General features: G+C 39.3%; 2 protein-coding genes across 6 annotated transcripts; one reads left to right on the top strand and one right to left on the bottom strand.

Moving 5' to 3' along the window:
* Window positions 1-876: 876 nt before the first annotated feature.
* Window positions 877-21,164, top strand: LOC112575523. Of its 5 annotated transcripts, XM_025257448.1 has the most exons (13): window positions 1,219-1,304; window positions 9,068-9,126; window positions 11,347-11,561; window positions 11,784-11,988; window positions 12,246-12,413; window positions 12,852-13,003; window positions 14,580-14,805; window positions 15,061-15,198; window positions 16,370-16,516; window positions 17,532-17,638; window positions 17,912-18,175; window positions 19,225-19,395; window positions 20,466-21,164. In XM_025257448.1, the coding sequence occupies exons 2-11, from the start codon at window positions 9,111-9,113 to the stop codon at window positions 18,089-18,091; spliced, it is 1,554 nt and encodes a 517-aa protein (XP_025113233.1). In that variant the 5' UTR covers window positions 1,219-1,304; window positions 9,068-9,110; the 3' UTR covers window positions 18,092-18,175; window positions 19,225-19,395; window positions 20,466-21,164. The 5 variants fall into 5 exon arrangements, with proteins under 5 accessions (XP_025113232.1, XP_025113233.1, XP_025113230.1 ...); XM_025257447.1 differs by lacking the exon at window positions 9,068-9,126 and having other exon boundaries at window positions 877-1,304; XM_025257445.1 differs by lacking the exon at window positions 1,219-1,304 and having other exon boundaries at window positions 7,787-9,891.
* On the bottom strand, window positions 1,295-2,981 carry LOC112575526 (uncharacterized protein K02A2.6-like). Its single transcript, XM_025257461.1, has one exon. It carries the CDS (start codon window positions 2,949-2,951, stop codon window positions 2,007-2,009), a length of 945 nt encoding a protein of 314 aa, XP_025113246.1. The 5' UTR covers window positions 2,952-2,981; the 3' UTR covers window positions 1,295-2,006.
* Window positions 21,165-21,533: the final 369 nt, after the last annotated feature.

The raw sequence follows: 21,533 nt of genomic DNA, 5'->3' as shown, positions 1-21,533 counted from the left end.
TGATCTAGCTTCCATCTTTTAACTCTGTTCTTTTAACATCCCATTTTTCACATACATCATACCTGCTTACATCATTCTCCTGGTGATGTCATCAGGGCTTCTGCTAAGGCTAAATTCTTTGGGGTCCCAGGGACCCCTTCTTCAGATTTTTAAGGGGTCCCTGTTCTTCGCCCAAATTTGAAGGGGACCCCATTGACGAAAACTGAAGGGGTCCTCCGAACTTTTAATGCATACTGTATGCAATTTTTTGCATAAGCCGAAGCCCTGTGTCATTTTCAATTAACTCAGCTTAACTCTGACTATGAGCTACTACTGCCTTTGAATAAGATGGGGAGAAGGATGGCCTAACTCGCCCGAGGGGAAAGGGGACACTTCAACTGGCCCGCCCACCCAACTTAAGCCCTCACACTCACTCACCCGCTTATTCACACATCCATATGCGTACACACTGGTAAACACTTTCACCCGCATGTGCAAACACAGCCAACAAGACAGTTGTACAACAAACAAATTATAATCAAAGAAAACAAGGTCGAATAATGTGAGACGCAATATGGGTCTCTGAATATCTGTCTTCAAGTTTTGGTGTGTCTGATTAAATGCTATATACATTTTTGTCTATATTTGTGTATATAAATCAGTGGTTCTTAACCGGTGTTCGATCGAACCCTAGGGGTTCGGTGAGTCGGTCTCAGGGGTTCAGCGGAGCCTCCACCACCGAGTTCAAGACACACCCGCAATTCGTGATGACACTAAAGAAGGGTTCGATGATTGTGCATATGAAACTAAAGAAGGGTTCGGTGAATGTGCATATGAAACTTGTGGGTTTGGTACCTCAAAAAAGGTTAAGAACTACTGATATAAATGTACACATTTTTTGAAGATTATTATTTTAAATTGAACTAAACCTTATCATGACGAAAAAAATTGCACTGGAGTTAGCTTTATTTTATTCTCAGCTCACTACTCCTTACCAAAATCGACTTTTTAAAATTTGCTCAGCTCCACTCCTTTGATGGTATTGTACCTCTGTTAAAAGCACTTTAATCATGCATTTCGCACAAGTAATCCATTTTTACCTAGCTTTCTTTAAGAAATAAATGTGAGAGGGTGTGTGCATGCATATGTGTATACATGTAAGTGTAATATTGGCAGCTAGTAGGGTAAAAAGTTAGGTAGAAAACAAGTAGTGCTACTGAAAGGCCATTGCTTTATTATTTTGTTGTTTTCAGTAAACTGCACATTGAATTTAACAGGCTGCTTTTGGAGTGGCGTCCCCTCGAAGATGCTTAGCTTCCAGGGAGGTATTTGTTATGTTTCATAGCGTCCTGCCTTATTACGAACGGAATACACACTCCAAGACAACGGTTATGTTTACTTAGACGAATAGCTCAGACTCACACACCAGAGAGTGAGTCAAGGGGCGTAACTAAGATATTGTAACATCCTCCCCCGTTTAAAAAGTTCAATAACAAATGAACACCAACGAATAAGAAAATTAAAGAATCACCGACTTGAGCTAAGTCGCGAATAAGTCACGATTTCAAACGTTAGTACTGTTCGTTATTGTTGTGACACAAATTCATGCATACGTCGTACAGTCAATATACAAAGTCTTCCATCTTGGGTATTTTAACCTCATGACCGGAACGTGTTCGAGTAGTTAGTGTTGCAGACCGCACTGGGGTTGTGGAGCCATGAAAGGGATTGGATCCTGCCGGACTATCAGACTCCATTTGTGGCGTGATAAGTTGTCGCCTGCAGGACGTCGTGGGCTGAACAGCTGCAGGGCTCTGGAGGTCAGTTGTGGGTAGAGGCGCAGCAAGGTCAGATGGAGTGGGAATAGGGGCATGATCAGCAGGGGGATGGCAGCACTTTCTTCAAGTGCACTCGGTTGCGACGGTATGTTGGTTCTCCGGATTCAACCTCGTATGACCTTTGATCAAGTTGTTTTGTAATGGTTCCACTGGTCCATTTCTTAAAACCTTGAACGTACGGCCTCATCATCACAGTATCTCACCTTCATGTAAGACTGGCAGATCTTTTGCATCAGTGTTGTAGAATTCCGCTGCTTTTCTCTGCTTCTTGTGAAGTTCTTCTTTGTGTTTGTCAGGCTCGATTGTCCTTGGCTGCAGCAAATTCTTGGTAGTAGGCATGAGGGTCCTGGTTCTCCGGTTCAGGAACGACAGCGCTGGACTTGTCCCGGTTTGGTTCGGTGTGTTGCGGTGGTTTAACAGGGCCATGAGCTCTTGGTTCTTGTTTTTCTTCAGAATCGTCTTGGCGATCTTAACAGCCGATTCTGCCTTTCCATTTGATTTGGGATAATGAGGACTGCTTGGGCAGTGTTCAAAATCCCACTCGGAAGCAAATTTGGCAAAAGAGTCTGATGAGAATTGAGGTCCGTTGTAACTAACCACGGTGCAAGGGATTCCGTATCTGGCAAAATGGGATTGGAGCTTCTTGATGATCGTCTGTGATCTAGTGTTTTCCAAAAGATCGATCTCAAAAAAATTGCTGAAGTAGTCCACTGTTACAAGGTAATCTTTACCATCAAATTCAAAAAGGTCTATGCCAACTTTTTCCCACTGGCGGGAAGGGACTTCATGACTCAACAGTGTTTCTTTCTTTTGTGATCGCTGAACTGACTGGCAGGTTTTACAGGTGGACACATACTGTTTGATTTCTGCATTCATTCCAGGCCAAAATACTGACTCGCGAGCTCTCTTCAGACAGCCTTCGATTCCTGTGTGCGTTGAGTGTATCTCCCTCTTCATGCTAGAACGCAGTGATATGGGAACTACAATTCTTTCACCTTTGAATATCAGCCTGTCTTGCACAGAAAGCTCATCTCTGAAGCTGTAGTATGGAGAGAGTTCAGCAGGCAGTTGACTCTTGTCATTGGGTGATGACAATTCTGACTTTTTGCAAGGTTTCATCCTTGTCTGTTTCATTCTTCAAACTGCTAAGTCGCGCGTCACCAATGGGCAAAAAAACTTGCCATGTTGACGGTCTCAAACTCGCTCTGGTTGTTCTGCGAGTTCTTCAGGTAGGCTCTGGAGAGAGTATCAGCAAGAAGCATGTCCTTGCCTCTCTTGTACCGAACTGTGGAACCGCAGCATCATGCCTTGGAGTCTGCGTGGCGCTGACGACAGCGGTTTGTTCATGATTGCTTCCAGCGGCTTGTGGTCACTTTCTATGTTTACATGGCGACCAAAAGCATATTGATGGAACTTGTCCAGGGCAAAAACTATTGCTAGAGTTTCCTTCTCAATCTGTGAATATCTGGTTTCAGTTTCAGTCATTGAGCGGCTTGTATAGGCGATTGGCTTTCCATTTTGCATGAGAACAGCGCCCAAACCATTCTTGCTCGCATCACACTGAATGGTAAGTTCTTCCTTTGGGTCATAGAAAGCCAATATAGGAGCTTCAGTCACTAGCTTCTTCACTGCCTTGGATGCCTTGTCATGTTTCTCATTCCACGACCATTCTACGCCAACACGCATCAGCTGGCCAATGTTTGAGACAGACAGGGCAGAAATTTTGACAGGTAGTTGATGAGTCCACAGAGCCGCCTGACTTCTTCTACGTTGCTTGGTCTCGGCATGTCAAGGACTGCCTTCACCTTTTCTGGGTCAATCTTCAGACCTTCGCTAGTGATCCTGTGACCAAGGAATGTGATTTCTGTCTTCCTGATCTCGGCTTTCTGTTTGTTTAGTTTTATACCGATTGATCGACACCTGTTGAGCAGATCAATGAGGTTTTTGTCATGATCCACGGATGCTTCTTCCGTTGTGTGTCCTGAACCATAGATGACGATGTCATATGAAACAGGAATCACTCCATGAAGGCCTTCAATAGCTATGTTCAACCGCTTCTGGAACAGTTCTGAGCTTACACAAGTCCCAAATGGTTGTCGTTTCCATCTGTAACGTCCGTATGGAGTCTGGAATGTTGTCAGTAGACTAGACTCTTCATCTAGATGGACATGCCAGTAGGCATCCGTGAGATCGAGTTTGGAGAACAGCTTAGCATTTGCTAAGCTTGGTAGGATATCTTCCATAATAGGCAAGGGATATCGTTCTCGCTCGAGTGCTTTGTTGAGGGGACGAGGGTCAATGCATACCCGCAGCTTGCCTGACTTCTTTGTCGCAAGGACCATCCGGCTGACCCAGTCAGTTGGTTGGTCCACTGGTGTGATTTCTCCTCTTTTCGTCAATCTTTTCAACTCCTTGCTGAGCTTGTCCTTCATTGCATGAGGTACCCTTCCACTAGGAGCTGTGACAGGTGGAACAGTCGGGTCAACTTCAAGGTGTACAACACCAGGTAGGTTGCCCTGGGTCTCACTGAACAGAACTGGATAGGCATCCAGGATGTGTGAAGATGGTAAGTCAATAGGCACAGGTGACTTTGGTGTCGTTGTGATTTTGTCAACACTCTCAAAATTTTCATAGTTTTCACAGTGATTAACCCCATCTTTTCAGAAGTTTTCTTTCCCAGCAAAGGGGTGAGATTCTTCTTAACAACAAGAAACCTGACATGGTAGGACTTTCCTGTCATGGGGTTCTTAACTGTCAGTATGCTTTTCCCCTTAGGAGCAAGAGATGTGCCATTGTAAACAGTTAATTTGGTTTTGGTAGGTGTAATGGGCGCATGTTTGGCATACTTCTCAGGGATGACATTGACACTAGCGCCAGAGTCGACCTGACATGCAACTTTTGTGCCGGCAATGATCATCCTTGCCTTGATCACTTTCTTCTTGAGTTTTTTCTTTAGCCTCTAGGCACGACGGACAACATGAAGATGAGGTACAAGAGTAAAATATAGAGCAATGGATAAAGGTATGACAGGATGTAGATACTACTAACAGTGTAAGATGGAGTCATTACATAATAGCATGACAGACAGTATTGCCAGGGAGTTAAGAATAGTAATTCCGGAAAAGTGCTTGAATATTCAGCAAATTCTGTGGCGAGATTTAAAACATTGCAGCCATCCTTGAGACACAACAAATGGTTCAGGAATGTACATTTCACAGTGAAACATTTTGCTTTTTCAAGCATCAATGGTTATTTAGGTCCGTCCCATCAGCAGCAGTCTTTACCTTTTTAAAAAGGATAGGACTCTATCATCAAATTTAAGTTTGTTTTTTTTTTTACATTCTGATAGTTCTCTCTTGATTTCTGGTGTGTTGGTGGCCTTTTTGGGCTTCACCACCCCTTTTTACACTTCATTTTTTCTTTTACACCTTGTTCACTTACTATGTTGGTTTGCTTTTAAAGGTACAAGACTTGAGAAAATTTACCCCGAAACCTTTAAATTTAAAATTACTTTTATTGCCGTGATATAGCCCTAGTTGCTGACACGGCATAAAACACCAACAAACAAAATTCAAGCGTCAATGGCCTGGATACAGGACATCCCTTGGCGCGTTTTTGCTTGAACCATTTAAACACAGCTCTATCCAAATCATCAAATTTTGAACCTTGTTGTCCTGCGCACACTCGTCTCATTAAATATATAGGATGAAGTTACGAACTTTTAGAGTTCTTTTTTCTTCCAAACAATATAACACACTGTTTAATTTCTGATGAAAGCTTAGCAATTGATTGTTCAACAATTTTCAGTTTTGTAGCAATCGACAGAACAACTCTTTTTCTTTTCATCCCTGCACCAGACCCCAACATTTTGGCACGAACTTAAAGGGAAGCAACTTTCTAACCTCAAGGTGTGGATGCCAACTGAACTAACTTGGAACAAGGCGTCGCCTTGATGGATGATGCAACCCATACACATCTAGCACTAGAAGTGTACTAAGTTTTTTATTTTTATAAATGGGTAGTGGATCATTTCTTGAAGTGTCTACTGGACCTAGCTATCATTCGGGGGTGGGGTGACTAGCCTGTCTCACATCTTTTAGCAGAGACCATCTGGCAGATGATGGATCTACATTGTGATATGATAGTTTACATCAGGGACATTTGTTTTGGTCGGGTCAGTGAGATGACTTCAGGATTACAAGGGACGCTGAATGGCTGGATGGGTGTGTCATCGCATGTGGGTGCACCTCTAAAAATGCCAGACAGGTCATACGCACGCTGCAGTTATGTCTAGCATCTTTTTGGTTGGGGTTTGTTTTTTGAGGTGATCTCAGATAGCTGAATGCACAGTTAATTGAAGACCAAATAATTGAGGTTCTACTGTAGTGATATATTGTAATAAACATGCTTAAAGTAAACCCATGAAATCTGCTAAATTTATTAAATTTGAAGTGGACAGAATGTTTATGTATTAAGCTTGCTCTTTGCATAGGCTACACTAAGACACAAAACATGCTAGAGGGGAGAACCTCTATTTGGCCAATTCATGGGTGGTCATTTCATCTTATTGGGGTTTAAATAATTAATTTTTATCTGACATACTTCTTTAGTGAGGAATTTGATGTTACATTTTGAAATGTTATTTAGACACAGCATTATACACAATGTTTCAATCTTAGCTCATTCATTCCATAAAAAAATGCACTACAGTGGTCAAAATTGTCACAGAGATAAATGCACAGATTTTGCACAATAAAACAGCTAGTTTACTAATATTCAAATCTGTTTATATCATCACCACCAACTAGCATCAGTGCAAAACTCTAATCATACAACTGGGTCTTCAATAATTTATGGTAGTCATTTTTCATGCCTGAGAGTAACATGTTTTCCTATGCAAATGGTGATTCAATAATAATTAACAAAAGTTCATAATTTTTTTTTAAGGCAGCTCATATTTTACATGCTAGTTGGTGGTGATGATATAAACAGATTCTGTAAATTTTAGCACCTGAAATACAACTTTTTATTTGTTATCTAGTTTCAAAGTTGGTGATTTGCAACTATGATTAATAAGTCCTTTGTGTAAAATTTTGTCCTTGTCCACAAATATATGTTCTGTCACAGCAGTGTCACCAGTCTACGTATGTAAACAGTGGCCAGCAGTCACAACAATCTGTCAAATTCCTTGGAAAATTTTAATTTATTTTGATTTAGAACCAAAGGTTTATGTAATTTTTGTGTTATTTTTGGAGTACTACTTAAGCCTTACATATTTGAATATGAAAATTGTGAGAGTTCTGAAACCCAAATACTAGAAAAATTTGGTTTTAAAAATCAAGTAGCACAATACATTTTTGCAGGCATGAAATTATTTTCTAGTGTAATTGTAAGTCCTTACACTTTGACTGTCACGATCAGAATAAAATGACAGGATGAAGAAAAGAAAGAGAAAAATGTAGAACAAAAAATAACTAGTTTTATGAGTCTTTTTTTGAATCATTTGTGTTTATCTTTGTAAAAGTGCTGAATACAGTATAGTTTATCCACAAATGTGGTGCTGTCCCACAAGACAGCTGTCTCCCTTCTCACCCTGGTGCACATTTGGTTTGCCTCATCTATCACGTGGTATTGTGTAGCTGTCACTTTACCACTATCCAGCTTTTGAAAATACAGTTATGCATAATACCTTTCAGACTGACATTGGTGAAGATGTTTAGCTTGCCACATTCCCCACTAGAAAAGATCATTGCTACATTTGCAAAACCTAGCTGCAGGTCACTACAGCTAACAAATGTAAATTTTGTAGCTATATGCCACAAATGGTACATAAATTTTCGTGATTTTTCTGTTTTCCTACAAGAATATAACTCTTCAGTAGACTGTAATCGATGAAGAATGTAAATGCAGGTTTGATGGCTTTATAGAAAAAGTCAGTGCATTTTTGTTTTGATCACCAGGCAGGATTTTTTTTTTAGAAAAGCTCTTGTACCGGTCTTGGTTGTTTCTGTTTCTATGAGGTCACATTTCCTGCATGTCTGTATGCATTTTCTTGAGAGTACTTGTAGCAGCACTATATTGGCTTTGTATTTTTAAAAGGCTTTCTTGGCTAAATCACCTTCACAACCTTTTTCTTCCACCTTTTCCTCACTTATTCTAAATACAGTTGTTTTCATTTCTTCAACTTTAATCATTAAGTACTTTTTCTTGGCCACAACAATCAAGCATTTGTGTATTTGCAGTGGATTTACAGTAAATAATAATAATAATAAAGGTCTCATGTATAGCGCCTTATCCTTACCTTAAGGACAAGCTGAAGGCGCTTCACAAAAATAAATAAATAAATTTTTATAGCACACTCTACATAAAACTCTTTGATATCCAGATTTTCAGCCCTATGGACAGTCTCCTGATACCATCATATGTCTTATCAGTCAAGGCCAAAAGAAACCCTATAGCAAGCTTCTTTACAAAAAAGTAACTTATCCTGCATCACACCCTGTCTCACATGTGCTGTAATAGATTTACACACACTGTGTTCTATACAGGTGCTGCATATGTCATTGCAACTCATGCCTTATGTACCAGCTCTGCAGGAGTCATTACAATAGCTTCCCTGATATCCAGGCATGCAGTCAATTGGACAGTCACCTGCTACGATATTGCATGTTGTTGCCTTAGAGCAGTTGCCGCACTTGCTGATACAGTTGATGACCATACTTTACATTAGGGTAGCTTGTACCCTGAAGTATATCCTTTGTCATAGCTACCAATGGAGAGATTACGCAGACTATTTTCTGTACAGTTGCCACACATTTCCTTGCAGTCTATGCCATATGTATCAGTTGAGCATAGTTTAATGCAGACTGATATTCCAGCATTACATGACCTTAATCTCCTGGTGAGGCATTGCAAGTTTTTCCTTTGAAACAGCTACCACATGTGTTTCTTACATGTTGCTTTACAATACAGCAACCGATATCCAGGTACACAACCTGTTGAGCACACCCTATATACTGGGTTATACGATCTTCCCATAACGGCTGCTTGTGCAGTGGACATCATATGATCATGCTGCATGTCATATTGCAGTATGGTAAACAGTATCCTGCTGTACAGCCTTGTACGCACACTCCTGTTACAGGATAACATGTTTGCAACAAGCAGTTTCCACTTCTTTTAACACAGTTTACACCATAATATGAATTGTTGCATACTGCACAGAAAACTAGAAATGGTTTTTGTTTCAGTTGCTGTATTTTAATTTTGCGACCAGCCAGTGATGGACTGGAAATGTCAATGTTTTCAGGTATGTTAATGTAGTCCAAGAAAAAATGATAGCCCTTTACATCATCAAGGCTTGTTACTGCATTCGTCAAGGTATTTCTGCCAACTTAACTTTACTGCAAATGAATCATACTGTGACAGGACAACATCACAACTTGTTGGAACAATTGCAGAAAAAGAATCAGAATTAGCGCAGACATTACAGTTGAAAGAAAAGGTTCCAAAAAAATGAGACAAGTGATGAAGACACAGAAACCAATCTAGAAACAGGCAATGCCACAGGTCCACAGATCACCAGCACACACAAAACCTGATGCAAAGGGGTAAGATGAAATGTGATGAAGAGCTGCCACCCACAAGCCATTTAGGCAAAGGGACATCACTCGCCTTTATATTACATTACCTTCTCTCACTGCAGCAGTTCTCTCAGGAAAGATGGTTATTGCAATCCATGTTACTTCAGACTACCCAAATGTTATCTTTGTACCTATATGCTAGCCACTGAGCCTATCTTTTTGTTGTTTGTCTTGTTTAGGCAGCCTTTACTAAAATTTTACAGTTCTCCACTTTACACATAATGTGACTTTTAGCTGTAATAGCTGACACAAGACTATTGTTGATTTGAAGCCCCAGTATCTGGTACTATCAAAACCTTTCATGCCTCTTTAATTATTTCACTGTCTTTTTGCTGCTGAATTCATTTCCTGCCCTGTTATGAGAATCGTCTTCATAGAGAGTTGGCAGCTGCTGCAGCTGCAAACAAAGTCTTGTGGATACAATTTCTCAGGTATATTTTTAATCTGTTTGAGGGATGTGGCATAGTCCTCAGACTGCAGTCATGTTCGATTTGTAGCATTTATTCTAATTTCATGTGAAATCCTTCATAACATTTTGATGATCATTTTTGTACCTATTCGTATTTAAATGATACATAAGGCATCCACTAGAGACCTTCGTTTTTTTTGTCTATCAGAAACATGTTGTTTTAAGTTAGTTTCTGGTCTTTTAGTTTTCTCACTACTGACCTTTGCCCTGTTTCGTTTCGCTAACCATATCTCCCTTTAAGAGAACAACTTTACAATAACTGCATAACATCAAGCTTTCTGTCCTGTCCTGCAATGCACCTAAAGAGGAAGAGGACAAAGAAGACTACTACAACTTGGCAGTGATGGAAAACATAATAGTAGTACAGAGAGATTTCAACACTAAAGTAGAAAGTAAGATTTAAGGAAGAGAAAGAGTCATTGGAAAAGAAGGTGTAAGGTATGAAACAGACAAATGCAGAATGTAGATTGATTTTTTTTTAAAAGACAATGACCTTGAAATAGGAGTAACAATGTTTCAACGTAAGACGATACATAAAGTGACATGGAAGTCAACTGATGTCAAGACAGAGTCATTACTGTTAATAGCAAACAACAAAAGAAAAGAGGAATCTGCTGGACATTAGCCAACACAAGGATGCACAAGAAGAGAACAACTTTACAATAACTGCATAAAAAATACGACTTAAAATAAAAACAGGGAAAATAAACAAAATGAGATTGAATGCCAAGTCAACAGAACCCATCACAACTGACAAAAAAGATTGGAAGAATAGATTCATCAAAGTAAACCAAGACTTTGCCATGCTAAACCAAAACTCTACAAATAAATACAAAAATAAGAATCTATAGAAGCAATGTCTTTTTAGTCTTAGTCTATGGAAGTTAATGCTGGAAGATATCTCAGCAAAATCAGGCAGAAACTAGAGACCTTCCAAATTGCTAATTACTAACACATAAATCCTCACAAGAGCCAGCTGGACAAATATGACAACCAGACTCAAAAGAAAAGATGGAGATGGCTCAGGCATGTGTGCAGAATGAAACCAGAGGCATCACCTTAACCAGCCCTTGATTAAGCTGATGGCAATTATATATAATATTTGGAATAATTTTTAATTTAGAAATTATACATGAATTAATTTTTTGCAGCTTTCATATTCATGTACATATGTCTTAAAAAAGTATTTTCAAGTGTTGCTCATTTATGGATAATGCCATATGCACAAGCATACATCATCTGAAAGGGAAGTCTTAATTTAAACTTCAAATTTTAAAAATTGATTATTTTGCTCAACAAATATATAAAACTTTCATTGCCTAAGCACACATGAGCATTAAGTTTTAAACAATAGTAAAATTCAGTTATTATATCTACTTATTTATTTATTCTTTCAATAATGGATTTTTTTTTTCAGACGTTGGATATGATGGTATTTATCCTGAAGTGGGTTTTGCACTGAATGTGATCAACAAATATTTTACCGAGTACTATCCCCGTGCAGCTGCTATAGCAGAGGAGCTCCATCTATTAGGATTCAGAGAAAGACTTGTGTACACGACACATCCATGGCTTCTGCACTTGTATTTGAATTGTCCTTCAATGATGCTGGCTAGCAATGTTTCCTTAAAGGTACTACTGCTGTTCTGGTTTGGTGTTTCTGAAAATGTATGCAGATAATATGATTGCTTCTAGCATAATTAGTTGTTGCTTTGTTCAACTCTAGGTGGAAAGAGATACACAATTTTAGAGATCATGACAAAACAAAAGTCTTACATTTAACTATTTTTTGTATCTTAATTTATGAACAAACATCTATCTTTATCTAACATCTATTTCTTATTAATTATACAGTGCCCTTCTCGCACAGAGGTGGATACAGTGCGGCGGGCAGTTGCTATGGGAGATGTTGTGTGGCATGCAGGTCCCATGAATATGCAGTTTGAGAATTTCATGGATCCTGTCATGCTGGACTTGTCTTTGAACATTAGCACAAATCTAGACAGAGAATTTGGAATCAATAGAACGACACCAGTTGTGAGCCAGCGAGATGTGCCAGGTAGCTGTCTTTGGTCTTTTTTTTTTTTTTTGAAGACTAGAAGAATTATTCTGATGTAACAAGATTATACCTTTGCAGCATTATAAGAGACTTGTAGTCTTAGAAATAGCAAAATAAATTAGTAGAAAATAGCTCCTAGAAAAAGTATCATAAGGAACATTTTGTTTGCTTATACAAGCTAGGTATATTAGAATGTCTTGAACTATGGATAGCATTTCTGAATTAGCATATATTCTTTGTTCATTTGAGTCATGCAGGGATGACCAAAGCTGTGATTCCTATCATGAAAAAGCATAATATATCGGCAATCACAGTGGGTGTAAACCCGATGACGAGCCCTCCTGCTGTTCCACCTCACCCCTTTGTCTGGAAATTAAGTCCCCAGGATAATGATGAAGATGGCATTATTGCTTTTTGGCATCCAGGTGCGAATTTTATTATCTTTTTTTGATATTCTTTCATGCAGGTGTTGTGTGTGTGTTTGTGAGATTGGTTGAAATGGGCTTTTGCTTGTTTTTCCACTATTAATACCTGACAAAAAATTTAATCCCATCTTAAAAAGCCACCATCATACAGAAAGTTTGTTTTCAGTAATGGAATACTCAGTCTTTTTTTTAAAAAAACACAAACAAAACAAAAACAAAGAAAGTCGAGGGACATTTTTTTTTATATTTTAGTGTTTTTGCATATTTTATGAAGTTCAATTGTCTTAACTTGTAATGTGCAAGCAGATCATGATGTACATTAACTTCATGAAGCATAGTCACAGGTCCTTTCTCTGCTAATCACTTTGCAACTAAAGGAAAATAATTGTCGCAGTTTTGATTAACCACTTTCCCATAAAATCATGATTTATTTTTTAGGAGGCTATCCTAATAATCCTGGAAGATTTCCTACTGCAGCAGGAGGATCGTCAGTCAAAGACTGTCTGTTTGCAGAAGATGATAATGCCTTCCCAGAAACACTGTGCTTTGCTTTCCGTACAGATAACTCTGGCCCACCAGACACCTTGGCGGTACACACAGTTATATTGCATTTGTTGTTGTGAGGCAGGGTTGGATGTAAATAGCATACTGATATGAATGTTGGTAATGCACATTGTAGAGGTGTAGGAGATAGAAGAGCAAAGCATCAGACATGGGTCTAGCAGAGAGGTAGGAATAAAAGAAGGGAAATGTTGTGTTCAGCACCCTGCGAGATACTTGCTGACTGTTGACACCCACCAGTCAGCTGAACTGCCTATATTTTGTCAGCAATTTAGCAAATGCTAATGTAGCTAACTGCCTATATATTTAGTGCCCTTATATATTTAGCCAAGTGTTGTTCATCTAGTGTCCTGTATTATAGCTAACTCCTGTGCATTACCTATAGATCTAGTTCCCTTCCACCTCCCGCCCTATTCCACCTTGTGTTGACAATTGTTGTAACGGATAAGTACTTAGTAGAGGGGGTTAGGAGGGAAGATCGACAACCGTGGTTGATCTGATTTAGCGTAGTGGGCTGGAAGTTGTTTGCCCTTGAGCAAATGACGTAAATCGTGATGTAAAAATAAGGTGACGTAAAAGAGAGAGGAAAATAACGTTAGAGAAAAAAACGGTGAGCAGAGAGCTAACTGCGGAACCAAAGTGGGAGCTGGTGGATTTTTCTCAGGACTTTCTCGCTACTGCTGCGATCGGAATAAGTGTTACGGGAAGTAATACCGTGGTTAAACTACAGGTGGATGTACTTCACAGGTCGTGAGTCACTGTAGTCCGTGTCCGCACCGTGGGGGAGCTCTGTGGCTTGGGCATCCCGCAGTACAGTTTCTTGGTGGGGCCAAGAAACCACACACTGGCGTAAGCGAGAAAACAACGGTCCCAGAACGGAAAAGTTGGTGCAAGACTGGTGCACCAACCTCCATCTGTCGCCTGGAAGGGACAGTTCTTAACAGCCTGAGAGTAAGCGCCGGTGGAGGAAAGGTTTCCTCCCGGCCTTCAGCTAATCTAACATCATCCTGCCAAACACCTAGGAGGCGGCCGCATGCGCAAGACCGAGAAGTTCTGCTTGTAAACTGTTGGAACCGTAAAAACCATTTATTTTCAATAATAAATAGACTTCGTGGAAAGAAGATCAGTGGGACTAATTAGAATAGAGGACTTGGGGAGGGTCTCAAAGACTTTAATATAAAAAGGTTAATGTTTCATCAAGAACGAACATTTTGTTTTATTCTTCATCAGTGACAATATTTATGAGAGTCGATTTTATTGTTAACTTCAATAGTACGTTGGATAAATGATAACATATTGGTAATATATCTTGTGTGGCGAATGAAGGAGTGAATCTATGAGTGTTGATACTTTGCCTTTGTTTCATTTGACATTGTATTTGAATTGAATAATTATTCGTGCCTCTAAGAAGGTACGCCCACCCTCAAGCGATCAGGATATTTTGGTTTGTGGAAAGAATGCGCGTGTCTGCGGACGGTCCGTGACAATTGTATTTAATTTTAAACAACTGCCAGCAGTATAACAGCTCTGAATGTAATTTTTGCTTCTGAGATATAATTATGGTGATCAATTTCTAACACTGTAAACAGTCATTTTTGTGAGCAGGAGGTTCTGAGCAACTTTGAGCTTGTTCGAGGCCAGTTTCCCAATGCAGTTGTTCAGGGATCTACGTTGGATGAATATGTATCTTCACTGAAGGCTTCAGGCACTACCTACCCGACTGTCACCCAGGAGATTGGGGACACCTGGATCATGGGTGTGCAGTCAGATCCGAAGAAGATGGCTATGTACAGGGCTTTTGTGAGGGTGTTTACTGATTGCCTTATTAAAGGTTTGTAAACTTCTTTGTATTTGGTTTATTCTTCTCTGTATTTTATAAATTTAAGACGTATGTTTGATCTCTTTCCCTTGGCAGATGGATGATTGTCCTAAAACTACAGCATATGTTGACTACATTCTGTAGTCTGTGATTTTCAGACAATTTCTTTGAAATCTACTGTTTTCAATTTCTATTGCTAGATACTTTATTGCATGTACCACTGTAAAGTCAAGAAGTCAAATTTTCGTTTATCTCCCTTGGAATTAGGGTCATGCCAGCCTGATGATCTAAGAATATCCCAAACTGTGTTTTACATCACCAAGATTCCTGAGCACACATGGGGACTTGATTCCATCCCTGACTGTTACAACTGGTCCAATGCTGCCTTCCAGAAGGCTCGGTCAGGTAAATCACTTGTAAAAACCCTACAGTATCTTCTGTTAAAAGGCCAGACTTAACTTTTTTTACAGTTTGGAATTTCTTGGTCAAAAGCCACCTGTAGATGCCAAATAAATTGTTTGTATTTTTAAGTGTGCATGTTTGAGTAAACTTTAAGGAACTAATAAAGGTGCAATGGCATGGGTTTTGAAAGGGAAAAATTAAAAGAATCTTGGGATTGTAAAGGCAAAATAAAACTTATTAGAATTTTGTAAAATTTAAGATCAGTTTGAGTCTATTTTTATGTCTGTTCACGTGGAAAAAGTTGAACGTTTTGTAGGATGTTGTGTTAAATAAGAGAAATTACATGGGACTCTTTTGTCTCTTTCATCCTCCGATGACATCAACTCGATCCCAGTGTGAGCTGATACAACAATATGGTTGGACATTGCTCACTGCCATCTTGATTGTTATCACTGATATATAGCACTAATCCAACTAATGACACACCTCTGATCACTTGAGTTCAAATACTAACAATGACCGACACTTCCTCTCTCTCGCTGACGTCACACAGCATGCCACAGCCTTATCACCACTGTCACAGCCTTTACTATGCCTTTAAGAAGAGGCCCAGAGAGGCTGTGGCAGCAGTGTCAGCGATGGAGATTATAATGGTGGTTGTAATAGCTGCATTTGCCAAACGTTTACTGTGTCATGGTATAGGAGGGAAAAGAATGGAGGGGCAACAGTGTGGGTGCACAAGACTGCTTTTGTCAGGATGATGCTGGGGTGTAAGAATTTACCCAATTCGAGATCAGCCATTAGACTTTTGCTAGCAATTTGATTTCATATAAATAAATAAAGTGCAATCATTATTTTTGTAGGTTTGCTAGGACATTTATTTGTGAAGTTTTGTAAACTTGTTAAGGACAATGATTGTGGATTCTTATGATCCAAGTTTTAATTTGAAATAGTTCTTAAGTTGTGTTATTTGTGTCATTTTAGCAAAATTATCAATATTATTTATCATATATTATAGTGTACCAATCATTTTTACATATCTGTTCAAATTACTGTGATGCAACTTTTTTCCCTCATTATTTGTTATTGTAGAAAAATGAGATTATTTAAAACTTCCTCTAGAATGAAATAAATGTTTCCAAAACAATTTAATAATTACATTATATTTGTCTAGGTCAAAACTACACAGATCGTATAGCAGCTTGGGAGGAGCAGCGGCAGTTCATGGATCTAACCTTGGAAAGCTTGGCTTCACATCCCATTGTTGCATCTGTCAAAACTGAATTTATGAACCTGCAGCCTACTTTACCTTATCTTTCAGGTATCACAGTGTAACTTAGTATCTTGCTAAAAACCCTCCACAATTTTTTTTGTTGTTGTTTAGTGTGATACAAAGGCAGGGTATGGCTTCAAGGCCGAACTTTGACCAGTCAGCAGGAAAGAATGGATTTGATTTGTTCAGATAAGGCAAGGGTATGTGTCGGGCCAGATAGAAGCAATGAGGGAAGAAAGAGCACTAGGGTTGTTGGCATTGAGTGTACTTCTCATCCCCCTCCCTCAAGTCCAACCATTCTTTCCTACCACAAGCTGATAGTTTGGCCTTTAAACATTATAATATACATCCAAGTACACTCAAGTACATAAGTGCTCTCAGGTACAGTTGTGTACACTCAGGTACAGTTGTTGTGTATATTCAAATACAGTTGTGTTAGTTCTCATTGCAGTTAATTAGGCTGAAGGCAAAGTTGATTTATTTACCACTTTATTTATGCACAATAGTAGTTTTGGAGAGTCAGACATATTAGTTTAGCTTGCTGCCTGATCTCTGAGTACAACAAAATAATGATTGTGAAATGATCACACTCATATTTTCTTTATTAGGATTTCCTCATGGCTTTCTGGTAATTATATATTATGAAGCTAACTTTCTGACTGAATTACTTTCTGGTGTTTTCCATTCAGGCAAGGTGTATTTGTTACCTGCTTACCTGTAGCAGGGTGGAGTGAAATGGGGAAAAAGTATTGTTGGATAGAATTGCAATACAGTTTAAAAGTAGCTAGGGTACAGTAGGCGTAGTTATCAGCTTTGAAGGTGATTAGAGAAATTCATTTTGCTTGAACATTTGGCAGGATCTTTAAATTTGGATGCGTGCACACACACACACTTATAGAATACATTCATTTTGTCACTATCCACCCATGCTCCATGCACAAACACACACACACTTCACTCATTCCACACACTCCATATATAAACACACTTATTCGCCCAAACCTAACCTTCATTCACTCATAATGTTCAGTTGAAAATTATGTACAAGCCTGTTTGATTGCAGAGTACGAAATAGCTAGCACTACTGATCAGTTCAAGTGTGTTGATGGCACAGTTCTCGCATTTGCATCTGATGGATCACTAAACCGGCTGTTTGATCCAAATAACAAAGTATAGTATTTCATAGTTTTACAATGCTGTTCTAAAATACCCAGTCATTTTCTGCCATAGATAATTTTATTTTACTGCTTAATTTTGTTCCAAGTTTAATATTTATTTGTTATGCATGTAGTTAAAATTTTGCTTCAAGTTTGTAAATCTGGAATCAGAAAATGGGTGACTTAGTCATTCCATAAAGAAGTACTATGACATTCATACAACATTAAGCTAGTTTATACACAAAAAAAAAAAAAAAAGGGTGACATAGTAATATAAATTTTGCAGGTGGAATGGGCAACTGGTGGATTCAGGATGGGTCAAATCCTGTACAACACCTACAACGAATCTGACTATGACTACATGTCTAAGCTGTACGACTATATTGGTGGTGCAGGCTTCCACAAGGATAATTCTACACTCACAGGGCTTCTGATTACGCAAAAAATTGCGTACAGTACGCATTAAAAGTTCGGAGGACCCCTTCAATTTTCATCAATGGGGTCCCAGGGGACCCCTTCAAATTTGGGCGAAGAACAAATACAAAATTGGGTAAGTGTAGTGTCTGACATCGTAGACCAACCTATTGTTGTCGTCTGCTGCAAGGCAGAGAGTAACTTCCCTTGCACTGAGTTTGTTTTCCCTTACCAAGAAGAGTTCCATTAAAGGCCGATATTTTCCCACCGGGGGAAGTGAGTGGTATCGTCCGTGCAAGGGAAGGTAGGAGTACACGAGGTGCGGACTGCCATCGGCCAGTCGTCTTCAATTACTACCCGGACAAAAGGCGGGGTGGACATCACAGGCACTGCCGACTAGCATGGCAATAAATCGTCTCCCTCACCCAGTACTTGCGGTAGGGTCTGAGCGTTGATGCGAAACGACTTCTGTCTGAACATTCTGTCGGGGTTAGTACTGACTGTATTCTCCATAAACAAACAAAACTAGAATTTATGAAAGAGAGAAGAATGAACAGCACAAATGACACAAACATAAAAACAACTGTGAATTGATCGCATAATGGTCGGGTTAGATAAGCGAAGAAAGACAGTGGGGGCGCTATGTTGCAGTCGTGAATTGTTGGCCATTTGTAAAAGTTCAAAGATTGGACTCAAACCGAGGTGTACTTTAGGTCAGTCATCGGGAGGAATGAACTGAAAGTATTAAATATTATCCCCTCTTATGAGTAAAGAAAGATGTAAGGAAAGACAGTATGTTCAGATAGAAGCCGGTTCGCCTCACTTTTCTTAGACCCTACAGCAAGTACTAGTCGGCTGAGAAAGGCGTTTTATTGCTAAATATAGTTTGCAACTGAAACTCGTTTAATTTATTTGTACAGTTTCAAACACCTTCGATCCCCCTTCATCTCATGATTTACGTAACATTCAGAATCCACTGAATGTCACTGAGCTGAGGGCGTCACGTCATGCCGAGGTTCGCTTTTTGGCAGTTGCAGTATTTTTCTTTCAGAAGATGGGTCTTGTGTGCCATTTACTTAAAGGATAAGGATAAAGCAGTTGACAGAGCTGCTGATATGCTGTCAAGCTTTTTGCTTTTGATAAAAGATTTTCTGTAACTTTTAAGGAAGTGTTGTTCTGCTACAGTTTTGCAGATTGTGGTTCAGTGGTTTAACAAAGTTCCTACTTGGTTGTCGGAAGCTATTTCATTTGGTTTCAACCCCAACCCCAGGCCGTCTTCTGTGTGGACAATGTCAAAACTGGGAGAACTAATAGACCCAATGGATGTCATGTTAAATGGAAGCCAGTATCTACATGGTAAGTGGGCATGCATGTGTCAGTAGATATGTACTTATATTCATGTGTTCACATCTGCATCATATAAATACTTTTGTTACCTTGTAGGTAATACTGTGTGGCATATCCATGGTAGTATGATGTGCTGTCAAGCCATTTGCTTGTTTATAGTACTTTTTTCCGTGGGTGACAATATAAAACAAGCTAACTCCAGGTTTCTGCAGCAAAAGAGAAATAAAGTATCTTTTTCTTCCTGTGCATTTGGGTTTTTTTTTTTTAAATAAGCAGTTGATAAGAGTCAGTCACTGCATCACAGTCTGGTAGTGCAGATGTAGAAGGCAAGTATGAAGTGAATCACTAGCTAGATGCCTAGGTCTCGATCTTTTATTTTGGTGCACTCTGTATGTGTCATACCCACTCCAATCCAGAGCTGGGCATCAAGGATTTTCTCTGGTACTTTGATCCCCCTCCACCTTTTGTCTCTGCTTTTATCGTTCTCTTGTCAAATAAACAACTAACCGGTCAGTCTTTCGCAGTAATGGATGTAGGGGGGGGGGGAATTGGTGTTTTACGCCGTGTCAGCAACTAAGGCTATATTACGGCAAGCAGCCAGCCCTGTAAACAGATGCCACATGCAGAGAAAGATCAGCGTGCCCGAGACGAGAAATGAACTCAGGGCAGCCAACCTTCACTGTATTGGTGACAGGCGCTAACAGCGCTAGCCGTTGCGCCACCGGACCGCTCAGTAATGGATGGAGAGATTTCAGGAGAATATATTGATCGCATAACAAGTTACCCCAGAATGTTGTGTGTTAAGTGGGGGATTTAGTCTCGACTTTATAATCTTGCCACCTGCTATGTTGTTAACAGCATCTCTACCCAGACTTTGTAACTTAACAGATCATCACTTGATGTGGATCACATGCTGACTGACTTTACCGAGTCTTGCCCAACATTTCTGTTTGGTGAATTGTGGCAAGATGAGGACTCAAGTCTTAAATTGATGACCAGGCTACTACTTTATCCCTATTATAAGCCAAGATCAGTCTGTAAATACTGTCATGACTAAATCATGTTTTACTCGTTTTCAGCAATTAACAAGGGAGTGTACTACTTAAATAAGAACCAGACAGGATTGCAGATTCTCAGTCCAGATGTGGCCCTCCTGACTCTAGGCACAGCCTCATGTCCACCATCTGTCTTCCCTGTGCCTCTGACAACCCCAACAGAACCATTTATTTCAGTAGCCTACAATATCTACAACAACATGTGGAACACCAATTATATATATTGGTATCCATTCTTTCAGGAAGATCAGAACTTTAAAGCTTGCTTCTATGTCAATTTTGTGTGAAGGTATCAAATTCCAGCACATATAAGTCCCACTTCCATTAAATGACAAAATATTTTATATTAATAAAAAATTTTCACTTTAAATGCCTGCCAGTGATATACTTTATCAATTCTGGTGTCATGCACTTAAGTGCCTGCTGTGATAATAGAGAGCTTTGAGGGTTACTCTGGGTGCACTGTTTCAAATGTCTGTTACATATTTGTTATCTGCAGAATTGTATAAATATTGAAGAATTCTTTTTTAACCTATACTTTAACTCTGAGAGAAGCTGTTTGCAGAAGGCAGCTTAAATACACAGCCATGCAGTTGTCATGAAAAAGTAGATGCACACACTTTCTCTTTTATCTTCATGTTACAGTTATGTATGCAAATGTTGTATAATAGAAGTTATGCAAATGTTGTATAAAAGAAGTTAATGGCATTAAAATAAAATCTGTTGACAAAAGTTGAGATTAATCTCTTTGTGATGTATCTGTCTATGGGCAGGTGTGTGTGTGTGCAGGTGTAATTGGGTGTTTGTATATTTTGCAACATTCCACTTAGCTGTTATACACCACACTTGAGGCTGTCCTTTGTTCAGCCATAACTTCTGAACGCTGCTTTGTGTAAATGTACAGGTCTGAAAGGTGATTGTATGGGGGTCTGTCTGGTGTGGCAGATATTGTTAATGTTGGGCTCTGTGTTTCTTACCTTCACAGAGTTTAATGCCCCTAAGGCCTAAGGGAATAGTGTCAAGACATATTATCATCCCCCAAGATGTAATGATCATCATTCTTGTGTACTGAATACATGAATCTGTCTATAT

The sequence above is a fragment of the Pomacea canaliculata genome, linkage group LG11, assembly GCF_003073045.1.
Source record: "Pomacea canaliculata isolate SZHN2017 linkage group LG11, ASM307304v1, whole genome shotgun sequence".
Classification (NCBI taxonomy): Eukaryota; Metazoa; Mollusca; class Gastropoda; order Architaenioglossa; family Ampullariidae; genus Pomacea; species Pomacea canaliculata.
The sequence above is the reverse complement of the archived record's forward strand: the minus strand, read 5'-3'. Positions and strand labels throughout refer to the sequence as shown.